Below are 23,854 nucleotides of genomic sequence, written 5' to 3'. Positions count from 1 at the left end.
GATATTGTTGTTTTCTGTTACTAGTGATCATAATGTATATTGTAGAATATTAGGCAATTTTGAAGTTGCTGTCAAAAAAAAAGAGAATCCTTTATAGAACCTGGGACCAATATGAGATATATATATAATGCGAGTAAATGTTGATAAATATCAGTGAATCTTTTGGCAAATGTTACACAAAAATTTTGATGCTCAAAAATCCGGTTAAATTAAACCCTTTGGGCTCTTTCTGAAAGCGCAGCTACACGAGATGGTATTGATCCTTAAAGAATATCACTGAACTGCCGTTGACACGCAATAACGAGTTGTGCATTGCCATGCAGTTGGTTTTAATGATTGTCGACATGCATGACTGTTAACCGTGGCCATAAGTCCAAATCCGTTCAACTTGTTCAAATTTAAAATGGTACAATGTTGCCAAAGTCAATAATTTATGTAAATACATCTAATTATGTCCACCAAAGCCCACGACTCCTCATATAATGAATGAGTAATAATCCTTTTCGACTGAAGACAACAGACGGCCGTTTTCATTGATATCGTTTACTAGTATGTCAGCTCATCATACAGTGATATCCATTGCCATGTGATCTTGATGCCACCGAGCTGGACAAACTACTAGAAATTATCTACCGGTCACGTCCCTGTTCGTTGAATAAAGTGTATAGGACTCCGAAACTATGAACAGGTATTATATTAAGTCAAACGATTTTGCCAATGGAAGCACTGCCCGAGAGCACTTTTAGTAGCATCCTTGCGACTGTGATACAAATATATTGATTAAAAAATCTGGGTCCGAATATTATAAGCAGACCTACATCAATACATGTTGTATACGTAGAAAATGTGGTCTGCATATTGAAAGCAGACCAACAACTATACATATTACATATACATGTACGTAGAAACTCAGGTCTTCATATTGTAAGCAGACCAACAACGATACATATTACATATATATGTACGTAGAAACTCGGGTCTTCATATTGTAAGCAGACCAACAGCGATACATATTACATATACATGTACGTAGAAACTCAGGTCTTCATATTGTAAGCAGACCAACAACGATACATATTACATATACATGTACGTAGAAACTCAGGTCTTCATATTGTAAGCAGACCAACAACGATACATATTACATATACATGTACGTAGAAACTCAGGTCTGCATATTGTGGGCAAACCGACAACAATACATGTTATATACGTAGAAACTCGGGTCTGCATATTGTGGGCAGACCTACATCGCTACATATTACATATACATGTACGTAGAAACTCAGGTCTGCATATTGTAAGCAGACCAACAACGATACATATTACATATACATGTACGTAGAAACTCAGGTCTGCATATTGTAAGCAGACTAACAACGATACATATTACATATATATGTACGTAAAAACTCAGGTCTGCATATTGTGGGCAAACCGACAACAATACATGTTATAAACGTAGAAACTCTGGTCTGCATATTGTGGGCAGACCTACATCGATACATACTGTATACGTAGAAACTGTGGTCGGCATATTGTGGGCAGACCTACATCGATACATACTGTATACGTAGAAACTGGTCTGCATATTGTGGGCAGACCTACATCGATACATACCGTATACGTAGAAACTGTGGTCGGCATATTGTGGGCAGACCTACATCGATACATACTGTATACGTAGAAACTGTGGTCGGCATATTGTGGGCAGACCTACAACGATACATGCTGTATACGTAGAAACTGTGGTCGGCATATTGTGGGCAGACCTAGCACGATACATGTTACGTATACGTAAAAACTGTGGTCTGCATATTGTGGTCAGACCTACAACGATACATACTGTATACGTAGAAACTGTGGTCTGCATATTGTGGGCAGACCTACAACGATACATGCTGTATACGTAGAAACTGTGGCCTGCATATTCTGAGCAGACTAACAACGATAAATGCTATATACGTAGGAACTGTGTATGTTCTATGCAGACTAACAACGATACATGCTGTATACGTAGAAACTGTGGTCTGCATATTGTGAGCAGACTAACAACGATACATGCTGTATACGTAGAAACTTTGGTCCGCATATTGTGAGCAGACCAACAACATTACATATTACATTTGTACATAGAAACTGTGGCCTGCATATTGTGAGCAGACCGACAACGATACATACTGTATACGTAGAAAGTTTGGTCCGCATACTCTACGCAGACTAACAACGATACATGCTGTATACGTAGAAACTTTGGTCCGCATATTGTGAGCAGACCAACAACGAAACATATTACATATACGTAGAAACTCAGGTCTGCATGTTGTGAACAGACCGAGATAATACATGCTGTATACGTAGAAACTCTTGTCTGCATATTGTGAACAGACCGACTACAATACGTGCTTTATACGTAGAAACTGTGGTCTGCATACAATAAATGCTGTATACGTAGAAATTCTGATCTGCATATTGTGGGTAGATCGACTACAATACATGCTGTATACGTAGAAACTGTGGCCTGCAAATTGTGAGCAGACCGACAACGATACATTTAACATATACGTAGAAACTGGTCTGCATATTGTGGGCAGACCTACATCAATACATACTGTATACGTAGAAACTTTGGTCCGCATATTTTACGCAGACTAACAACGATACATGCTGTATACGTAGAAACTTTGGTCCGCATATTGTGAGCAGACCAACAACGATACATATTACATATACGTAGAAACTCAGGTCTGCATGTTGTGAACAGACCGAGATAATAAATGCTGTATACGTAGAAACTCTTGTCTGCATATTGTGAACAGACCGACTACAATACGTGCTTTATACGTAGAAACTGTGGTCTGCATACAATAAATGCTGTATACGTAGAAATTCTGATCTGCATATTGTGGGCAGATCGACTACAATACATGCTGTATACGTAGAAACTGTGGCCTGCAAATCGTGAGCAGACCGACAACGATACATTTAACATATACGTAGAAACTGGTCTGCATATTGTGGGCAGACCTACATCAATACATACTGTATACGTAGAAACTGTGGTCTGCATATTGTGCGTAGACCTACATCGATACATACCGTATATGTAGAAACTGTGGTCTGCATATTGTGGGCAGACCTACATCAATATACTGTAAACGTAGAAACTGTGGTCTGCATATTGTGGGTAGACCTACATCGATATACTGTAAACGTAGAAACTGTGGCCTGCAAATCGTGAGCAGACCGACAACGATACATTTAACATATACGTAGAAACTGGTCTGCATATTGTGGGCAGACCTACATCAATACATACTGTATACGTAGAAACTGTGGTCTGCATATTGTGGGCAGACCTACATCGATACATACTGTATACGTAGAAACTGTGGTCTGCATATTGTGAGCAGACCTACATCGAAGCATACTGTATACGTAGAAACTGTGGTCGGCATATTGTGGGCAGACCTACAACGATACATGCTGTATACGTAGAAACTGTGGTCGGCATATTGTGGGCAGACCTACATCGATACATACTGTATACGTAGAAACTATGACCTGCATATTGTGAGTAGACCTACATCGATACATATTACATATACGTAGAAACTGTGGTCGGCATATTGTGAGCAGACCTACATCGATACATATTACATATACGTAGAAACTGTGGTCTGCATATTGTGGGCAGACCGACATCGATACATACTGTATACGTAGAAACTGTGGTCTGCATATTGTGGGAAGACCTACATCGATACATACTGTATACGTAGAAACTGTGGTCTGCATATTGTGTGCGAACCGACATCGATACATACTGTATACGTAGAAACTGTGGTTTGCATATTGTGGGTAGACCTACATCGATACATACTGTATACGTAGAAACTATGACCTGCATATTGTGGGTAGACCTACATCGATACATACTGTATACGTAGAAACTATGACCTGCATATTGTGGGTAGACCTACATCGATACATACTGTATACGTAGAAACTGTGGTCTGCATATTGTGTGCGAACCGACATCGATACATACTGTATACGTAGAAACTGTGGTCTGCATATTGTGGGTAGACCTACATCGATACATACTGTATACGTAGAAACTATGACCTGCATATTGTGAGTAGACCTACATCGATACATATTACATATACGTAGAAACTGTGGTCTGCATATTGTGGACAGACCTACATCGATACATATTACATACACGTAGAAACTGTGGTCTGCATATTGTGGACAGACCTACATCGATACATGTTACATACACGTAGAAACTGTGGTCTGCATATTGTGGACAGACCTACATCGATACATATTACATACACGTAGAAACTGTGGTCTGCATATTGTGGACAGACCTACATCGATACATATTACATACACGTAGAAACTGTGGTCTGCATATTGTGGACAGACCTACATCGATACATATTACATACACGTAGAAACTGTGGTCTGCATATTGTGGACAGACCTACATCGATACATATTACATACACGTAGAAACTGTGGTCTGCATATTGTGGACAGACCTGCATCGATACATATTACATACACGTAGAAACTGTGAACTGCATATTGTGGACAGACCTACATCGATACATATTACATACACGTAGAAACTGTGGTCTGCATATTGTGGACAGACCTACATCGATACATATTACATACACGTAGAAACTGTGGTCTGCATATTGTGGACAGACCTACATCGATACATATTACATACACGTAGAAACTGTGGTCTGCATATTGTGGACAGACCTACATCGATACATATTACATACACGTAGAAACTGTGGTCTGCATATTGTGGACAGACCTACATCGATACATATTACATACACGTAGAAACTGTGGTCTGCATATTGTGGACAGACCTACATCGATACATATTACATACACGTAGAAACTGTGGTCTGCATATTGTGGACAGACCTACATCGATACATATTACATACACGTAGAAACTGTGGTCTGCATATTGTGGACAGACCTACATCGATACATATTACATACACGTAGAAACTGTGGTCTGCATATTGTGGACAGACCTACATCGATACATGTTACATACACGTAGAAACTGTGGTCTGCATATTGTGGACAGACCTACATCGATACATATTACATACACGTAGAAACTGTGGTCTGCATATTGTGGACAGACCTACATCGATACATATTACATACACGTAGAAACTGTGAACTGCATATTGTGGACAGACCTACATCGATACATATTACATATACGTAGAAACTGTGGTCTGCATATTGTGGACAGACCTACATCGATACATATTACATATACGTAGAAACTGTGGTCTGCATATTGTGGGAAGACCTACATCGATACATACTGTATACGTAGAAACTGTGGTCTGCATATTGTGGGTAGACCTACATCGATACATACTGTATACGTAGAAACTGTGGTCTGCATATTGTGTGCGAACCGACATCGATACATACTGTATACGTAGAAACTGTGATCTGCATATTGTGAGTAGACCTACATCGATACATGCTGTATACGTAGAAACTGTGGTCTGTATATTGTGTGCGGACCGACATCGATACATACTGTATACGTAGAAACTGTGGTCTGCATATTGTGTGCGGACCGACATCGATACATACTGTATACGTAGAAACTGTGAACTGCATATTGTGAGCAGACCTACAATGATACATGTTACATACACGTAGAAACTCTAATCTGCCTATTGTGGGCAGACCTACATCAATACATACTGTATACGTAGAAACTGTGGTCTGCATATTGTGAGCAGACCTACATCGATACATATTACATATACGTAGAAACTGTGGTCTGCATATTGTGGGTAGACCTACATCGATACATACTGTATACGTAGAAACTGTGGTCTGCATATTGTGGACAGACCGACATTGATACATACTGTATACGTAGAAACTGTGGTCTGCATATTGTGGGTAGACCTACATCGATACATACTGTATACGTAGAAACTGTGATCTGCATATTGTGGACAGACCTACATCAATACATACTGTATACGTAGAAACTGTGGTCTGCATATTGTGAGCAGACCTACATCGATACATATTACATATACGTAGAAACTCTGGTCTGCATATTGTGGGCAGACCTACATCAATACATACTGTATACGTAGAAACTGTGGTCTGCATATTGTGAGCAGACCTACATCGATACATATTACATATACGTAGAAACTCTAATCTGCATATTGTGGGCAGACCTACATCAATACATACTGTATACGTAGAAACTGTGGTCTGCATATTGTGAGCAGACCTACATCGATACATATTACATATACGTAGAAACTCTGGTCTGCATATTGTGGGCAGACCTACATCAATACATACTGTATACGTAGAAACTGTGGTCTGCATATTGTGAGCAGACCTACATCGATACATGTTACATACACGTAGAAACTCTAATCTGCCTATTGTGGGCAGACCTACATCAATACATACTGTATACGTAGAAACTGTGGTCTGCATATTGTGAGCAGACCTACATCGATACATATTACATATACGTAGAAACTGTGGTCTGCATATTGTGGACAGACCGACATTGATACATACTGTATACGTAGAAACTGTGGTCTGCATATTGTGGGTAGACCTACATCGATACATACTGTATACGTAGAAACTGTGGCCTGCATATTGTGGACAGACCGACATTGATACATACTGTATACTTAGAAACATTGGTCTGCATATTGTGAGCAGACCAACAACGATAAATGCTGTATACGTAGAAACTGTGGTCGGCATATTGTGGACAGACCGACATCGATACATACTGTATTCGTAGAAACTGTGATCTGCATATTGTGGACAGACCGACATTGATACATACTGTATACTTAGAAACATTGGTCTGCATATTGTGAGCAGACCAACAACGATAAATGCTGTATACGTAGAAACTGTGGTCGGCATATTGTGGACAGACCGACATCGATACATACTGTATACGTAGAAACTGTGGTCTGCATATTGTGGGCAGACCTACATCGATACATACCGTATACGTAGAAACTGTGGCCTGCATATTGTGGACAGACCGACATTGATACATACTGTATACTTAGAAACTGTGGCCTGCATATTGTGGGCAGACCTACATCGATACATACCGTATACGTAGAAACTGTGGCCTGCATATTGTGGGCAGACCGACATCGATACATACCGTATACGTAGAAACTGTGGTCTGCATATTGTGGGCAGACCTACATCGATACATACTGTATACGTAGAAACTGTGGCCTGCATATTGTGGGCAGACCGACATCGATACATACTGTATACGTAGAAACTGTGGCCTGCATATTGTGGGCAGACCTACATCGATACATACTGTATACGTAGAAACTGTGGCCTGCATATTGTGGGCAGACCGACATCGATACATACTGTATACGTAGAAACTGTGGCCTGCATATTGTGGGCAGACCTACATCGATACATACCGTATACGTAGAAACTGTGGTCGGCATATTGTGGACAGACCGACATCGATACATACTGTATACGTAGAAACTGTGGTCTGCATATTGTGGGCAGACCTACATCGATACATACCGTATACGTAGAAACTGTGGCCTGCATATTGTGGGCAGACCTACATCAATACATACTGTACACGTATAAACTGTGGCCTGCATATTGTGGGCAGACCTACATCGATACATACCGTATACGTAGAAACTGTGGTCGGCATATTGTGGACAGACCGACATCGATACATACTGTATACGTAGAAACTGTGGCCTGCATATTGTGGGCAGACCTACATCGATACATACTGTATACGTAGAAACTGTGGTCTGCATATTGTGGGCAGACCTACATCGATACATACTGTATACGTAGAAACTGTGGTCTGCATATTGTGGGCAGACCTACATCGATACATACCGTATACGTAGAAACTGTGGTCGGCATATTGTGGACAGACCGACATCGATACATACTGTATACGTAGAAACTGTGGTCTGCATATTGTGGGCAGACCTACATCGATACATACCGTATACGTAGAAACTGTGGCCTGCATATTGTGGGCAGACCTACATCAATACATACTGTACACGTAGAAACTGTGGCCTGCATATTGTGGGCAGACCTACATCGATACATACCGTATACGTAGAAACTGTGGTCTGCATATTGTGAGCAGACCTACATCGATACATACTGTATACGTAGAAACTGTGGTCTGCATATTGTGTGCGAACCGACATCGATACATACTGTATACGTAGAAACTGTGGTCTGCATATTGTGAGCAGACCTACAACGATACATATTACATATACATGTACGTAGAAACTGTGGTCTGCCTATTGTGGGCAAACCTACATCGATACATATTACATATACGTAGAAACTCTAGTCTGCATATTGTGAGCAGACCAATATAGGGGCACGCTACTAAATGCGTGTACCCTTTTTTTAACACCAACACGCAGAAGAATTAGCTACATGTAGATGCTCAGTGGATATTTTTTCCTTTCAAATGCATAACTACTTGACAATCCACAGAAGGTTGAAAGAGGCGGATCCAGATATTGACGACGTTGGAAAGGGGCGTAACTTAGGGACGCTCCAGTTTGGCATGCGCCACTCCATCAAAACAAAAAATAAAATGGTTTAAACAGTTGGCGTGGGGGGGGGGGGGGGGGGGTCTCCCTCAAAAATATTAAAGCAATCCAAGTCCGGTATGTCGCATTTTGAGCGTATCCTATTCTCCGATATTGACATAAAAATACAACCCTCAGAACCGTTCACTTGTTAAAGTTAACAACGTTGTTAAAAATCATCGTCGTTAACTGTCAAATTTGTGTTGTCCTGGAAGTTTCATGAATACACTTTTGCTGTGCAGTGTTCCTAACTAGATAAGGGACAAAGTTTTAGCTTTACTTTTTATTGAAATATAGGAGCTCATCATAGCCTATTTCACCTTTTAAAGTTAACAGCGATGCTATTAATCACGTTGATAACCTTAACAAAGTTCTGAAAAATCGACCCATAGTTCACAAGTATTGCCATTTTTGTAGCTTTTGAAATACATTATTAATGCGATTTCATGGAAAGCAGAGTACAAAAGTGAATGTTCCGAATAACTTTAAACATAAAGAATCTGACCGAAGATTTAAGTAAATGAAGTCATTTTTGTTTGTTTATGGTCATGTTAGTCATTTTTCATATAAGTTAAGTTTTCTAAACTATAAATAAACACGGTTTAGCAATATTATCTTTCCCCATTTAACTCATTTAAATCTCTAGTGAATATAGAATGCATGTATGTGCATTGTACATTTGATGCACGTTGGATCATGTTTCAAAAGTCTATAATTATATCATTACATGTAGTAATAGTTATTGCGACTTTAATTTAAGTTCTTACTTTTTCGTAAATACTTACGTGCGGACCTAAAATAGGGTTTAAGTTGGCAGCGGTGCTGCACCCTGTTCTTTTTTCTTTTGGTAGCACCCTCGGCCCTAATGCAGCCTTTTCCTTTCTCAGACCTGATTGCGTTAGATAATGAAAACAATTTCCTGTTTTGTTTAAAAAAAATATGTGGTCATAAATTTAAAAAAAAACAAATCTAATTTATCTGGCAGTTGTTCAAAACTAAAAAAAACTAAAATAATAAACACATTTCTATTTTTTTGTCAATTTTATAATATTTACGTTCTTTACATCCCAATACAATGTGGCCTCTTATCCCTTAGAACACTGCCCTTTTTCTGCGCGACCCGGTCCTTTTTAAAAGCTGGCTAAAGATATAAAAAGTTCATTGAATCAGTACTATGAATCGAACTATGCTATGAAAACTATATTCAGAAGTAACTTCTTTTATATCTTAGTAAGAATATGTCATAAATTTTCCTTCGTGTATTCCATAATTTTACTTTCAAAAATAAAATTTAAGCATTTTGGTTTACCTTCATTATTTGGGACTAGTAAATGTACAAACAATCGATATAAGGATATTTACCCGTAATGGCTATGTTTAGTTTTGGTAAACCCTCTGACTAACACCGCCAAGTCATATCGACCACGTACAGTAAATACGAGTGTTTAAACTTCGCAACGTCAAGTTGAGCAATACCGCAAACAAATATATATACCGATCAGATGTCAGTGTTTTTTAATATTAATATTAGAAAAATCGTTGGTATAGGATCGAACAAGAGTCAAGCCTTTACTTATTTATATTAAGAAAATAACCATGACTACCAAAACTGAAAATGGAACATACGACAATAGGCTATTGGAAAAGTGAGTTATTATATCTTTTAATCTGATAGTTATTTATTGATGGGTTCTTATAATTTGATAGTTATTTATTGATGGGTAAGAGTTTAGTTTATATAAATGTTTTTTTTCTATGTTTATTGTTCAAAGAATTTAAAAACAACTTAATATCCGATGATGGATTAAGGTTATTTATAATGAAATACCCTTTGGGATAATAGGTAAGAAATTATTAATGTATGAGTATACGACAAAATATTATGTTGTACACTAAAACCTGTTTCAAAAGAGGTTATCAGACATGACATCACGCGGCCATAATATATACCAACTGTTATACAGTATTATGGGTTAAGATTAACACATATTGATAGTGACGCTTTTAAGTCTATTCAAGGACTTCTTACCTGAAAGAAGTTGTTAAAACAGCATTCAAAAGGTACTTAAAAGACATTTAAACTTAAGTATGCAATATATCGACATTTTCTTTTTTAAATTTTAGACGTATTTGTTTTTATTTTGATTGTAATTTCGATCTTTAAAAATGATAATCATAGACGAATGAAAGTTTGTATTGGTCGTATATTCAGCAACATGGGTCTATATATGACATTCTGGTTAATAGATTATCTGTTCTATTGTGTTCCAATTTATGTTCTAACTAGATTTAGCATTTCTCAAAACTCTTATTACTTTGCAGTGACCTGTTATTCAAGCTTCTGATTATCGGTGACTCGGGTGTGGGCAAGTCCAACCTCCTGCTAAGATACGCCGTAAGTACCCATACCCAAACGCCTCAAACGATTCCCGCCCCAACCACGCCTTCTTCCCTCAACCTCACCTCTACGGAGGAGAAGAGTTATAGCGCCATGAATCTCACCTTTGACTTCCATGACTGTTATTATTTCCTGGGAGCAAAACAGGTTATATACAGCTCCCTGTGAGCACGACAGGTAATACACAGGTTATATACAGCTCCCTGTGAGCACGACAGGTAATACACAGGTTATATACAGCTCCCTGTGAGCACGACAGGTAATACACAGGTTATATACAGCTCCCTGTAAGCACGACAGGTAATACACAGGTTATATACAGCTCCCTGTAAGCACGACATGTAATACACAGGTTATATACAGCTCCCTGTGAGCACGACAGGTAATACACAGGTCATATACAGCTCCCTGTGAGCACGACAGGTAATACACAGGTTATATACAGCTCCCTGTGAGCACGACAGGTAATACACAGGTTATATACAGCTCCCTGTGAGCACGACAGGTAGTACACAGGTTATATACAGCTCCCTGTGAGCACGACAGGTAATACACAGGTTATATACAGCTCCCTGTGAGCACGACAGGTAATACACAGGTTATATACAGCTCCCTGTGAGCACGACAGGTAATACACAGGTTATATACAGCTCCCTGTGAGCACGACAGGTAATACACAGGTTATATACAGCTCCCTTGGAGAAAAAAAGGTTATATACAACACCCATGGAGCATGGCAGGCTATATACAGCTCCCAGAGAGCATGCTAGGTTATACACAACTCCCAGGGAGTTAAGGCAGGTTATATACAATTCCCAGATAGCATGCCAGGCTATATACAATTCCCAGAGAGCATGCCAGGTTATATACAATTCACAGAGAGCATGCCAGGCTATATACAATTCCCAGAGAGCATGCCAGGTTATATACAATTCCCAGAGAGCATGCCAGGTTATATACAACTCCCAGAGAGCTTGCTATGTTATATACAATTCCCAGAGAGCATGCCAGGCTATATAAAACTCACAGAGAGCTTGCTAGGTCATATACAATTCCCAGAGAGCATGCCAGGCTATATAAAACTCCCAGAGAGCTTGCTAGGTTATATATAATTCCCAGAGAGCATGCTAGGTTATATACAATTCCCAGAGAGCATGCCAGGCTATATAAAACTCCCAGAGAGCTTGCTAGGTTATATACAATTCCCAGAGAGCATGCCAGGCTATATAAAACTCACAGAGAGCTTGCTAGGTTATATACAATTCCCAGAGAGCATGCTAGGTTATATACAACTCCCAGAGAGCATGCTACGTTATATACAACTCCCAGAGAGCATGCTAGGTTATATACAACTCCCAGAGAGCATGCTAGGTTATATACAATTCCCAGAGAGCATGCTAGGTTATATACAATTCCCAGAGAGCATGCTAGGTTATACACAACTCCCAGGGAGTTAAGGCAGGTTATATACAATTCCCAGAGAGCATGCCAGGTTATATACAATTCCCAGAGAGCATGCCAGGTTATATACAACTCCAAGAGAGCATGGCAGGTTATATATAACTCCCAGGGAGCAAGACATGTTATAAACAACTCACAGGGAGCATGCCAGGTTATATACAACTCCAAGAGAGCATGGCAGGTTATATATAACTCCCAGGGAGCAAGACATGTTATAAACAATTCCCAGAGAGCATGGCAGGTTATATATAACTCCCAGGGAGCAAGACATGTTATAAACAATTCCCAGAGAGCATGGCAGGTTATATATAACTCCCAGGGAGCAAGACATGTTATATACAATTCCCAGAGAGCATGCCAGGTTATATACAACTCCAAGAGAGCATGGCAGGTTATATATAACTCCCAGGGAGCAAGACATGTTATAAACAACTCACAGGGAGCATGCCAGGTTATATACAACTCCCAGAGAGCATGCCAGGCTATATACAACTCCCAGAGAGCATGCCAGGTTATATACAACTCCCAGAGAGCATGCCAGGCTATATACAATTCCCATAGAGCATGCCAGGCTATATACAACTCCCATAGAGAAAGACAGGTTATTATACACAACTCCCAGGGAGTTCAGGCAGGTTATATACACTTCACAGGGAGCATGGCAGGTTATATATAACTCCCAGGGAGCAAGACATGTTATAAACAACTCACAGGGAGCATGGCAGGTTATATACAACTCCAAGGGAGCATGGCAGGTTATATATAACTCCCAGGGAGCAAGACATGTTATAAACAACTCACAGGGAGCATGGCAGGTTATATACAACTCAGACGGAGCATGGCAGGTTATAAACAACTCACAGGGAGCATGGCAGGTTATAAACAGGACATATGGACTTCCCAGGGAGCATAATATTATTAGGGGATACTAGATGAAACATTCACACCAATAAAGAGATGACTTTCAATAAATTGTAGAATACGTTTATTTTATAATATACATATATTTCATGAAAATGAGTTTATGAACTTAAAACACATTTTATAAATTGTATTTCTTGTGTTAGGTTGTTTTATTAAAAATCATTAAACGCTCAAACTCATTTATTTCAGGATGATACGTTCACGGAACATCACATCAGCACGATCGGAGTGGACTTTGTGAGTAAATGAACCTTACATTTGGTATTAAAACAAGCACTTTAATTAAAACTATTTTTGAAATATCATAAAAATCATTATTATTACAGCACATACTTGTAAAAGACATTTCAATGTTAGTACACCAATAAACAATCAACGTTAAAGAAAAGGTGGACAAGTTTAGTGCAGTGCATGCTTGTTAAATCATGGGTTACTTCCTATTTATGACCACATGCGTTTTTGCTTTCAGAAAATCAGAACATTAGACATGGATGGGAAAATCATAAAACTCAATATGGTAAATAAAAAAGAATCTGTTTTTTTTTAAATTTTAATAATGTACATCAAACATCATTGCATTCTTATATATATATGCAGGTAATGAAACTCATGCAGGTAAATTATGTCATAAATCTTACACACGGAAATTAAAATAAAGGGAAGCACGTTAGTTTGAATAAAAAGACACGGAAATTTAATACCCATATAACATATCAATTCGGCGAATGATGAACATTTTAAAGATTGTTAAAGCAGATGTGCGTCAATTCTGAACTGATGTCTGTTGCATAATTTCTCAAACATTGAACAAATATTATTTTTCCAACGTTTGTCTTCTTGCTCCTCCAGTGGGACACTGCGGGCCAAGAGCGCTTCAACACGATCACCAAGGCCTTCTACAGGGGTACCCATGGAGTTATCATCGTATTCGACCTCACTGACATGGTTAGTTTTCTTATATACACATATATAATTTTGAACCACCATGGCCTTTTATTGTTGGTCAACAAAGTCATGATCGTCTTCAACTTCATTGACATGGTTCGTAAACTATCTCGTATCCTTAACAAAATCACCAAAACCTTCTGTCGGGGTACCCATGGAGTCATCATCGTATTCGACCTCACTGACATGTTAGGTTTTCTTGTATACACTTATATAATTTTGTGCCGACATGGCATTTTATTGGTGGTCATCAAAGTCATGATCGTCTTCAACTTCATTGACATGGTTCGTAAACTACCTCGTTCCCTTAACAAAATCACCAAAACCTTCTGTCGGGGTACCCATGGAGTAATCATCGTATTCGACCCCACTGAAATGGTAGGTTTTCTTATATATATTTATATAATTTTGTGCCACCATGGCCTTTTATTGGTGTTCAACGAAGTCATGATCATCTTCAACTTTATTGACCTGGTACGTAAACTACCTCGTACCCGCTTTTAAAAAGCCACGCCCAATTTATATACATTGACTGCTGGTTGCATTCATTCCGTATGAAATTATGAAATACCATTGAAACTAACAAATGTAAAAACCGTCATACGATTAGACAGACTGGCACAAATCGTGATAAGTTATAACTTTAGAGCGTCGACAATTCCTTTGCCGGCCACTTACAACATTTTTAACCGTTACTCTTAAAACATATCGTTGCTGAACGTCATCCCTGGTAGCACTTGTAATATTCAACTCTTTTGGTACGGGAATTATTCACATTGCTTTTTCCAGGAGACGTTCCAGAACGTGGCGCGCTGGATGAAGGACGTGGACCAATATGGCGGAAGTCACGTGGTGAAACTCCTCGTGGGCAACAAGTCGGATCTCAAGGATAAGCGCGTGGTCACCTTCGAGATGGGAAAAGTAAGTAATTATCAAATTTCTTTGAAACTTGACCTTATTCTTCTGAATCAAGGTTCCGGTTAGTAAAAAATGGCCACTCAAAAAGAATGCTGCTGGTTAATAATTATGCACGAATACTCATATGTTATATATAATTATGTACCTTCTTGAATATAATTTATAGATATTCAGTCTGCAAACGATATTTGCATTGTTTTACCATTGTAATATCTTTTTGGTTTCATTAAGGATCTTGCAGACCGTCTTGGGATTGTTTACATCGAAAGCAGCGCCAAAGATACCCACAACATTTCTTATGTATTTAACACTTTAGTAAAAGACATAAAGCATTTTAATGACACTATTTTACACGATCCTCCAATTACTCCCACACCGGACAGAATAAAAAGGAGATCGATTTCCGAAAAGTGGTCGGCTAGGCAGTGCTGTTCTAATGTCGGTAGTTGTATACTAGGTGGGATATTGTTCTTTGTCCTCTCGTGCCTAGGTTGCTGTGGATACGATGTCTTCCCACAAACATGTTCCAGAACGCCGAAGTATCGACGATTGCATACAGATCAATGACCAAAGCATTAGTTGTAATTTAGAACTGTTTGGTCATATTCACTTTTAAGTTATCGTGCATTTATTAGCATTCCCATTGCCGGAATGTATTTAATCATGTTATGCAAACGAACGGATAACCATACCAACAGCTACTACACATACTCCGAACACCCCGAAAATGATTATGTTTCACATATATTAAAATTTAAACAATATGTTATGGCGACTTTAGGAGCTGGTGGACTGGCTTGGTGTGTAAACGTGTTTTATTGTTAATAAAAGAACCAGTAACACGTATGATTTAACTAACAAGTGATGGTGACTTCAGGGTCTGGCAGACCGGCTTTGCGCCCCGTATCTAGAGACAAGCGCTCGTACCTCGACCAACGTGGAACAGGCATTCCTTACTATGACGGCTGATATGAAGCAGGCGTTTGACAAGGGCGGCTTCACCAGGAGGACTGATCCTGTAAAACTCTCGGATGGGAAACCGATGTCCACCGGGACATTTTGGGAGTGCAGCTGCTGAGTCGGAGATCACCGTTAGGTTTCTCCGCCAATACATGGCTATATGGATGCATGTCAAATGATAACGTTGGAAAGTAATTTGACAACAGTTTATGTTAATAATAACAACCCGTCAATGGCTGGATCTAAAATGTGTTTTGTTACCTTGCGTTGGAAAAGAAGGCATTAGAAAACTGTTATTAATGGAAATCGATTGAACTATCTGGAATGGGACGTATGTGCAATCTGATTATCTTTGGCGTTTACCCTCTGCCATTAAACAGGGCTTATGTTTAAACTTTTGGCTACTGAGCTTAATTGTTTCTGTACTTTTTCATAAAAAAATAATATGTGATATGACTTACAGATATAAATCTATTTATTACTTATACCAAAACGTAAGTATGTGCGGCTCAAAATGTAGATATAAAAATGCTCTGCTAAGATTTTAATGTGAGATGTACAACAAGTAATAGCGAGACCCACTTTGTGTGAATGACGGTCTGCATTAAAAGCTTGGTAATAATAAATCAGTGATTGTATCAACGCCACAGACCCGACACGCCTCTATACAACATACTGATGCATCGGTGCAATGTTCAATTGAATTGGCACGAAATGCACGAGTGAATGACGTCATGGAATGGACAGATCTTGGGGCAGAATGATTTGCCTTGAATCAAGAAGACCAGGACCGACACATATGTTATTAGTTGTTTATTAATTAATTTCGTTATAATATATTGTTATACTGTCGTATACCCTTTGCTGGTAATAAATATGTTTTAACACTGACATTTTTGTTCTCCAAATATTAATGAACTATTATCGTGATACGCGCTGCAAATATACGCAGCATTCTCAGACCTGGATCCATACATAGTGTTTCAAGAATAGCAAAAGCGGTTATAAACGCTGTCTATTTTTCTAAAACCTGTAACCTAACATCGTGTTTTAAAACACTATAGCAGTCTTAAAGCTGCACTCTCACAGATTGAACGTTTTGAAAACTTTATTATTTTTTTGTCTTGGAACGAGCCAAATTTTGCGAAAATCTATGGAAACCAGTTATATAAGACTGCTGACAAAAAACAAGATCGTAGATTTTTATATTTAACTTCAAAAATTAATGTTTTATGCATTTTTCGAACGGAAATATGAAAATCTACAATCTGTTGTTTTTTTGTCAGCAATCTTATATCATTGGTTTGCAGATATTTACGCAAAAATTTGCTTTTTCTAAGTCAAAAAATAAAAAAGTTGTTAAAATGGTCAATCTGTGGGAGTGCAGCTTTAAACAATCAGGAAGCAAACTCAACAAATAATTATCCAGAGCTATGTAGCTTGGTACACAAGAGCATATTGGCATAGTGAATATGTGGTATCATCTACATGCTATTAAAAATAATCTTAAATAAAATTTCTTATATTTGAAGCTGACATCTCCCCTTGCTTAAGATCAGGAATTAATCTCACTTTTTAGTATTAAAGTGTTGGTACATACCAATATATTTTTTAGCCGAGATTCACACATTTTATTATTTGTTTATCTGTCCAGACAGCTGAAAGCTGATATGAATCGCTCTCGGTAGAAACCAAGAAATTCAAACCCAAACCTTTTAGGTGAAAAATGCGCACAACTAAACCACTAAACCATTCTTACCCTAGCTTTTAAAAGTTAACATATTGGTAAACAGAAAAAAATCACCCTTTTCGACTAAGAAAACGACAGATGACCATTGGCGTTCGTTTCTCGGCGCTTTAACATACATCTTAAATTGTTTTGTCGACTAAGCATACAGCGAAAGCCATGGCCATGTGATCTTGGTGCCAAAGAACTGAACAAATGCTAGTTATACTGGTCAAGGCCCTATAGTTCTGGTTGAACTCCAAACATTCTGGAGATGTACACAGCATCAGATTTGTTTTGTGAAACGAATAAGTCCATGTATTTGTGTTTTGGACACAATCTTCTGCTAGTGTCAGGAAACACGGCTCTGGTGCACTATATATTTTATTTTAAAATGCATAAACAAATTAAGCAATCGAGTTCACGTATTTCCATTTTTGACAAGTGCATTCCGCTGATATCCGGGAAACACGTGTCCGGCGCACTATAGGTACAATTCGTACGACAGTGTTGCATACTAAACATCGATAGAAACTTTCCATATTGTGAGCAGACTAATAGTGATAAATATATATATGCGTAGAAACTCTCGGGTGCATATTGTGAGGCAAACGTAATACTGAGTCTTAATACTATGACAGTGACGCATATTTCAAATAAAAAAATAAAACTTAGCCTGCATATATTACATATAATTTGTAACTCTTAGTATCCATATTGTGAGCAGACCAATGGTGATGAATATTACATATGAATTTTAAAATTGAGTCTGCACATTGTGAGGCCAACAGACAGTGATGTATATTACATATAAATAGTAAGCATATAACATATAGGTATTAACTCTTGGTGCACAGTGTGAGCAGACAGACAGTGATGCATATCACATACAAATAGAAACTCTCAATATTGTGAAGCAAAGCGACAGTGATGAATATTCCATATGATTGGTGCCTCCAGGTTAGCAGACCGACAGTAATACATACCACTTACAAATAGTAACTCTGGGTCTGCAAAGTGTGAGGTAAACGGACAGTGATGCATATTACATATAAATAGTGAGACTGTGTCTTCACATTGTGAGGCAAGCAGACAATGATGCATATTACAGTATATAAATAATAGTAACTCTGGGTCTGTATACTTTGAGGCAGACAGACAGTGATGCATATTACAGTATATAAATAGTAACTCTGGGTCTGTATATTGTGAGGCAGACAGACAGTGATGCATATTACAGTATATAAATAGTAACTCTGGGTCTGTATACTGTGAGGCAGACAGACAGTGATACATATTACAGTATATAAATAATAGTAACTCTGGGTCTGTATACTGTGAGGCAGACAGACAGTGATGCATATTACAGTATATAAATAATAGTAACTCTGGTTCTGTATACTTTGAGGCAGACAGACAGTGATGCATATTACAGTATATAAATAGTAATTCTGGGTCTGTATACTGTGAGGCAGACAGACAGTGATGCATATTACAGTATATAAATAGTAATTCTGGGTCTGTATATTGTGAGGCAGACAGACAGTGATGCATATTACAGTATATAAATAGTAACTCTTGGTCTGTATATTGTGAGGCAGACAGACAGTGATACATATTACAGTATATAAATAGTAACTCTGGGTCTGTATACTTTGAGGCAGACAGACAGTGATGCATTTTACAGCATATAAATAGTAACTCTGGGTCTGTATATTGTGAGGCAGACAGACAGTGATGCATCTTACAGTATATAAATAGTAACTCTTGGTCTGTATATTGTGAGGCAGACAGACAGTGATACATATTACAGTATATAAATAGTAACTCTTGGTCTGTATATTTTGAGGCAGACAGACAGTGATGCATATTACAGTATATAAATAATAGTAACTCTGGGTCTGTATACTTTGAGGCAGACAGACAGTGATGCATATTACAGTATATAAATAGTAATTCTGGGTCTGTATATTGTGAGGCAGACAGACAGTGATGCATATTACAGTATATAAATAGTAACTCTGGCAGACAGACAGTGATACATATTACAGTATATAAATAGTAACTCTTGGTCTGTATATTTTGAGGCAGACAGACAGTGATGCATATTACAGTATATAAATAATAGTAACTCTTGGTCTGTATACTGTGAGGCAGACAGACAGTGATGCATATTACAGTATATAAATAGTAACTCTGGGTCTGTATATTGTGAGGCAGACAGACAGTGATGCATATTACAGTATATAAATAATAGTAACTCTGGGTCTGTATGCTTTGAGGCAGACAGACAGTGATGCATATTACAGTATATAAATAATAGTAACTCTTGGTCTGTATACTGTGAGGCAGACAGACAGTGATGCATATTACAGTATATAAAAAGTAACTCTGGGTCTGTATATTGTGAGGCAGACAGACAGTGATGCATATTACAGTATATAAATAGTAACTCTGGGTCTGTATATTGTGAGGCAGACAGACTGTGATGCATATTACAGTATATAAATAATAGTAACTCTTGGTCTGTTTATTGTGAGGCAGACAGACAGTGATGCATATTACAGCATATAAAAAGTAACTCTGGGTCTGTATATTGTGAGGCAGACAGACAGTGATGCATATTACAGTATATAAATAATAGTAACTCTTGGTCTGTATATTGTGAGGCAGACAGACAGTGATGCATATTACAGTATATAAATAATAGTAACTCTGGGTCTGTATATTGTGAGGCAGACAGACAGTGATGCATATTACAGTATACAAATAATAGTAACTCTGGGTCTGTATATTGTGAGGCAGACAGAGAGTGATGCATATAAAAGTATATAAATAATAGTAACTCTTGGTCTGTAAGGCAGACAGACAGTGATGCATATTACAGTATATAAATAATAGTAACTCTGGGTTTGTATACTGTGAGGCAGACAGACAGTGATGCATATTACAGTATATAAATAGTAACTCTGGGTCTGTATATTGTGAGACAGACAGACAATGATGCATATTACAGTATATAAATAATAGTAACTCTTGGTCTGTATACTGTGAGGCAGACAGACAGTGATGCTTATTACAGTATATAAATAATAGTAACTCTTGGTCTGTATATTGTGAGGCAGACAGACAGTGATGCATATTACAGTATATAAATAGTAACTCTGGGTCTGTATACTGTGAGGCAGACAGACAGTGATGCATATTACAGTATATAAATAATAGTAACTCTGGGTAGACAGACAGTATGCATATTACAGTATATAAATAATAGTAACTCTGGGTCTGTATACTGTGAGGCAGACCTACAGTGATGCATATTACAGTATATAAATAATAGTAACTCTGGGTCTGTATATTGTGAGGCAGACAGACAGTGATGCATATTACAGTATATAAATAGTAACTCTGGGTCTGTATACTTTGAGGCAGACAGACAGTGATGCATATTACAGTATATAAATAATAGTAACTCTGGGTCTGTATACTTTGAGGCAGACATACAGTGATACATATTACAGTACATGTACATAAATAGTAACTCTGGGTCTGTATATTGTGAGGCAGACAGACAGTGATGCATCTTACAGTATATAAATAGTAACTCTTGGTCTGTATATTGTGAGGCAGACAGACAGTGATGCATATTACAGTATATAAATAGTAACTCTGGGTCTGTATAGTGTGAGGCAGACAGACAGTGATGCATATTACAGTATATAAATAGTAACTCTGGGTCTGTATATTTTGAGGCAGACAGACAGTGATGCATATTACAGTATATAAATAGTAACGCTGGGTCTGTATAGTGTGAGGCAGGCAGACAATGATACATAGACAGTGATGCATATTACAGTACATGTACATAAATAATAATTCTGGGTCTGTATATTTTGGGGCAGACAGATAGTGATGCATATTACAGTATATAAATAGTAACTCTTGGTCTGTATATTGTGAGGCAGACAGACAGTGATGCATATTACAGTATATAAATAGTAACTCTGGGTCTGTATATTGTGAGGCAGACAGATAGTGATGCATATTACAGTATATAAATAGTAACTCTTGGTCTGTATATTGTGAGGCAGACAGACAGTGATGCATATTACAGTATATAAATAGTAACTCTGGGTCTGTTTATTGTGAGGCAGACAGACAGTGATACATATTACAGTACATGTACATAAATTATAATTCTGGGTCTGTATATTTTTGGGGCAGACAGACTGTGATGCATACGTATTACAGTATATAAAGTGATTCTTAGTTTGCATGCTGTGGGGCAAACGACAGTGATGCATATTACATATATAAGTCAGTCCGGATTTGCACTTTGTGAGCAGACCGACGGTGATATATATATCACATATAAATAGTAACACTTAGTTTGCACATTGTGAGGTAGGCCAACAGTGATGCATATTACATATAAATAGTTACACTGAGTCTGCATACTGTGAGCAGAACAAAAAGGGACACGTTATTAACTGTATGTTCCGTTTATAGAAACAACACTCAGTAGGATTAACAATATGTGGATAATAAGTGTCTTTTTCTTTTCTTTTCAAATGCATAAGTAAGTTCAAAATGTACTTTTTAAATTCCTTGCCAACAAAATTATGAAGAATATTTAGGTAAAAAGGTCAATCAAATTCGAGAATCCTTACACAACGTTGATGCATTTTCATGCCATTTCTAAGTTGAAATTGCATGATAAATGGTATTAATTTTGATTGTTGAGATATAATTTTGAGTACTCGTTATTAGACTTTTGACCTTTGACCGAAAGCTTATGTGCTAAATGCACTGTGAAAATGACCTTTGACCTTTTGACCGTCACCGCATTTGGGTCATCTACACAATGGCAAAGTTCTTGTTATATATTAGGACCTGCGTTCAGTCTTTTTTTCAGTTATTTATGGGCATGCTATTGACCGTTCAACACATATGCATATTATCATTGCCATAATACCATGTTTCAAGACAAAATTATTGACTTTTTGTATGTTTTCACCAGCATTTAATTTTTTACACGATGTCGACAACAGTGACAACTACGGCCCGTGACACCGGTACTGTGATTACGAGCGGAATTAAGAGGGCGAAGCTACTCAGGTTGGGGTGTGTGGGGTGATGTAGACCAGCATTTTTATTGAAAGAGATCGTATCTTTAACGTTGTCATGATGTTCCAATCTGTCCAGGGAAGGTTCTCCGCCACGTTGCAACTACGCATTCGCAGCTGACACGAACGTATAAACAAATCGGGAGAGTCGCAATGTTTGAAAATGATTGTCTGTGTCATCTGAAAACATTTGACGTTTTCCCTTAAACAGAATTGTATTCATTTTATATCAATGATTACTCGTATATCAACTAATAGAACGCAATAGCGTAATCTACTTCAAGGATGGCTGCAATGGACACAGCTAGGGGGTTATTTGATGAATGCACAACCCCTTTAGAGACTCCTCGAAAAATATCAGATATAAGCACAAATGTATTCATTTTAGAACGAAAAACGCTTAAACATTTTAAACAAGTTGTCAGACATAAAAAACGATAAATACGTAAAATAATCAAAATAAAACAATTGATCCCGTAATGGCTATGTTTAGTTCGGTAAACTCATGCTCATGCTGTGTATACACTGGTTTAATAGCCAATTGCGAGCATACTCCTTGCGGAGTTATGCAAACAAGACAATGGTGATGAAACCCTCTGACTAACACTTTCACGTTCGTTTAAATTTCGCAACGTAAGATTTGGCAATGTCGTAAACAATTATATATATATACCGCATCACCTGTCGGTTTTTGATAGTT

The 23,854-nt window shown here is 37.9% G+C and overlaps 1 protein-coding gene across 1 annotated transcript; it reads left to right on the top strand.

The window, feature by feature from the left end:
- Positions 1-10,112: 10,112 nt before the first annotated feature.
- Positions 10,113-17,193, top strand: LOC128207241 (uncharacterized). Its single transcript, XM_052910055.1, has 7 exons — positions 10,113-10,342; positions 11,019-11,091; positions 13,669-13,716; positions 13,949-13,996; positions 14,329-14,424; positions 15,214-15,345; positions 16,220-17,193. The coding sequence occupies exons 1-7, from the start codon at positions 10,293-10,295 to the stop codon at positions 16,418-16,420; spliced, it is 648 nt and encodes a 215-aa protein (XP_052766015.1). The 5' UTR covers positions 10,113-10,292; the 3' UTR covers positions 16,421-17,193.
- The last annotated feature ends 6,661 nt before the right edge of the window (positions 17,194-23,854 follow it).

The sequence above is a fragment of the Mya arenaria genome, chromosome 11 (genome assembly GCF_026914265.1).
Source record: "Mya arenaria isolate MELC-2E11 chromosome 11, ASM2691426v1".
In the NCBI taxonomy this organism is placed as follows: domain Eukaryota; kingdom Metazoa; phylum Mollusca; class Bivalvia; order Myida; family Myidae; genus Mya; species Mya arenaria.
The sequence above is the reverse complement of the archived record's forward strand: the minus strand, read 5'-3'. Positions and strand labels throughout refer to the sequence as shown.

What these genes read in the sequence shown, in the direction of transcription:
- LOC128207241 (XM_052910055.1), top strand. Translation starts at nt 10,293, where the DNA reads ATGACTACCAAAACTGAAAATGGAACATACGACAATAGGCTATTGGAA. An exon ending in GCACGATCGGAGTGGACTTT is followed by an intron (nt 13,717 to 13,948) that starts GTGAGTAAATGA and finishes TTTTGCTTTCAG; the next exon opens with AAAATCAGAACATTAGACAT. An exon ending in TATTCGACCTCACTGACATG is followed by an intron (nt 14,425 to 15,213) that starts GTTAGTTTTCTT and finishes TGCTTTTTCCAG; the next exon opens with GAGACGTTCCAGAACGTGGC.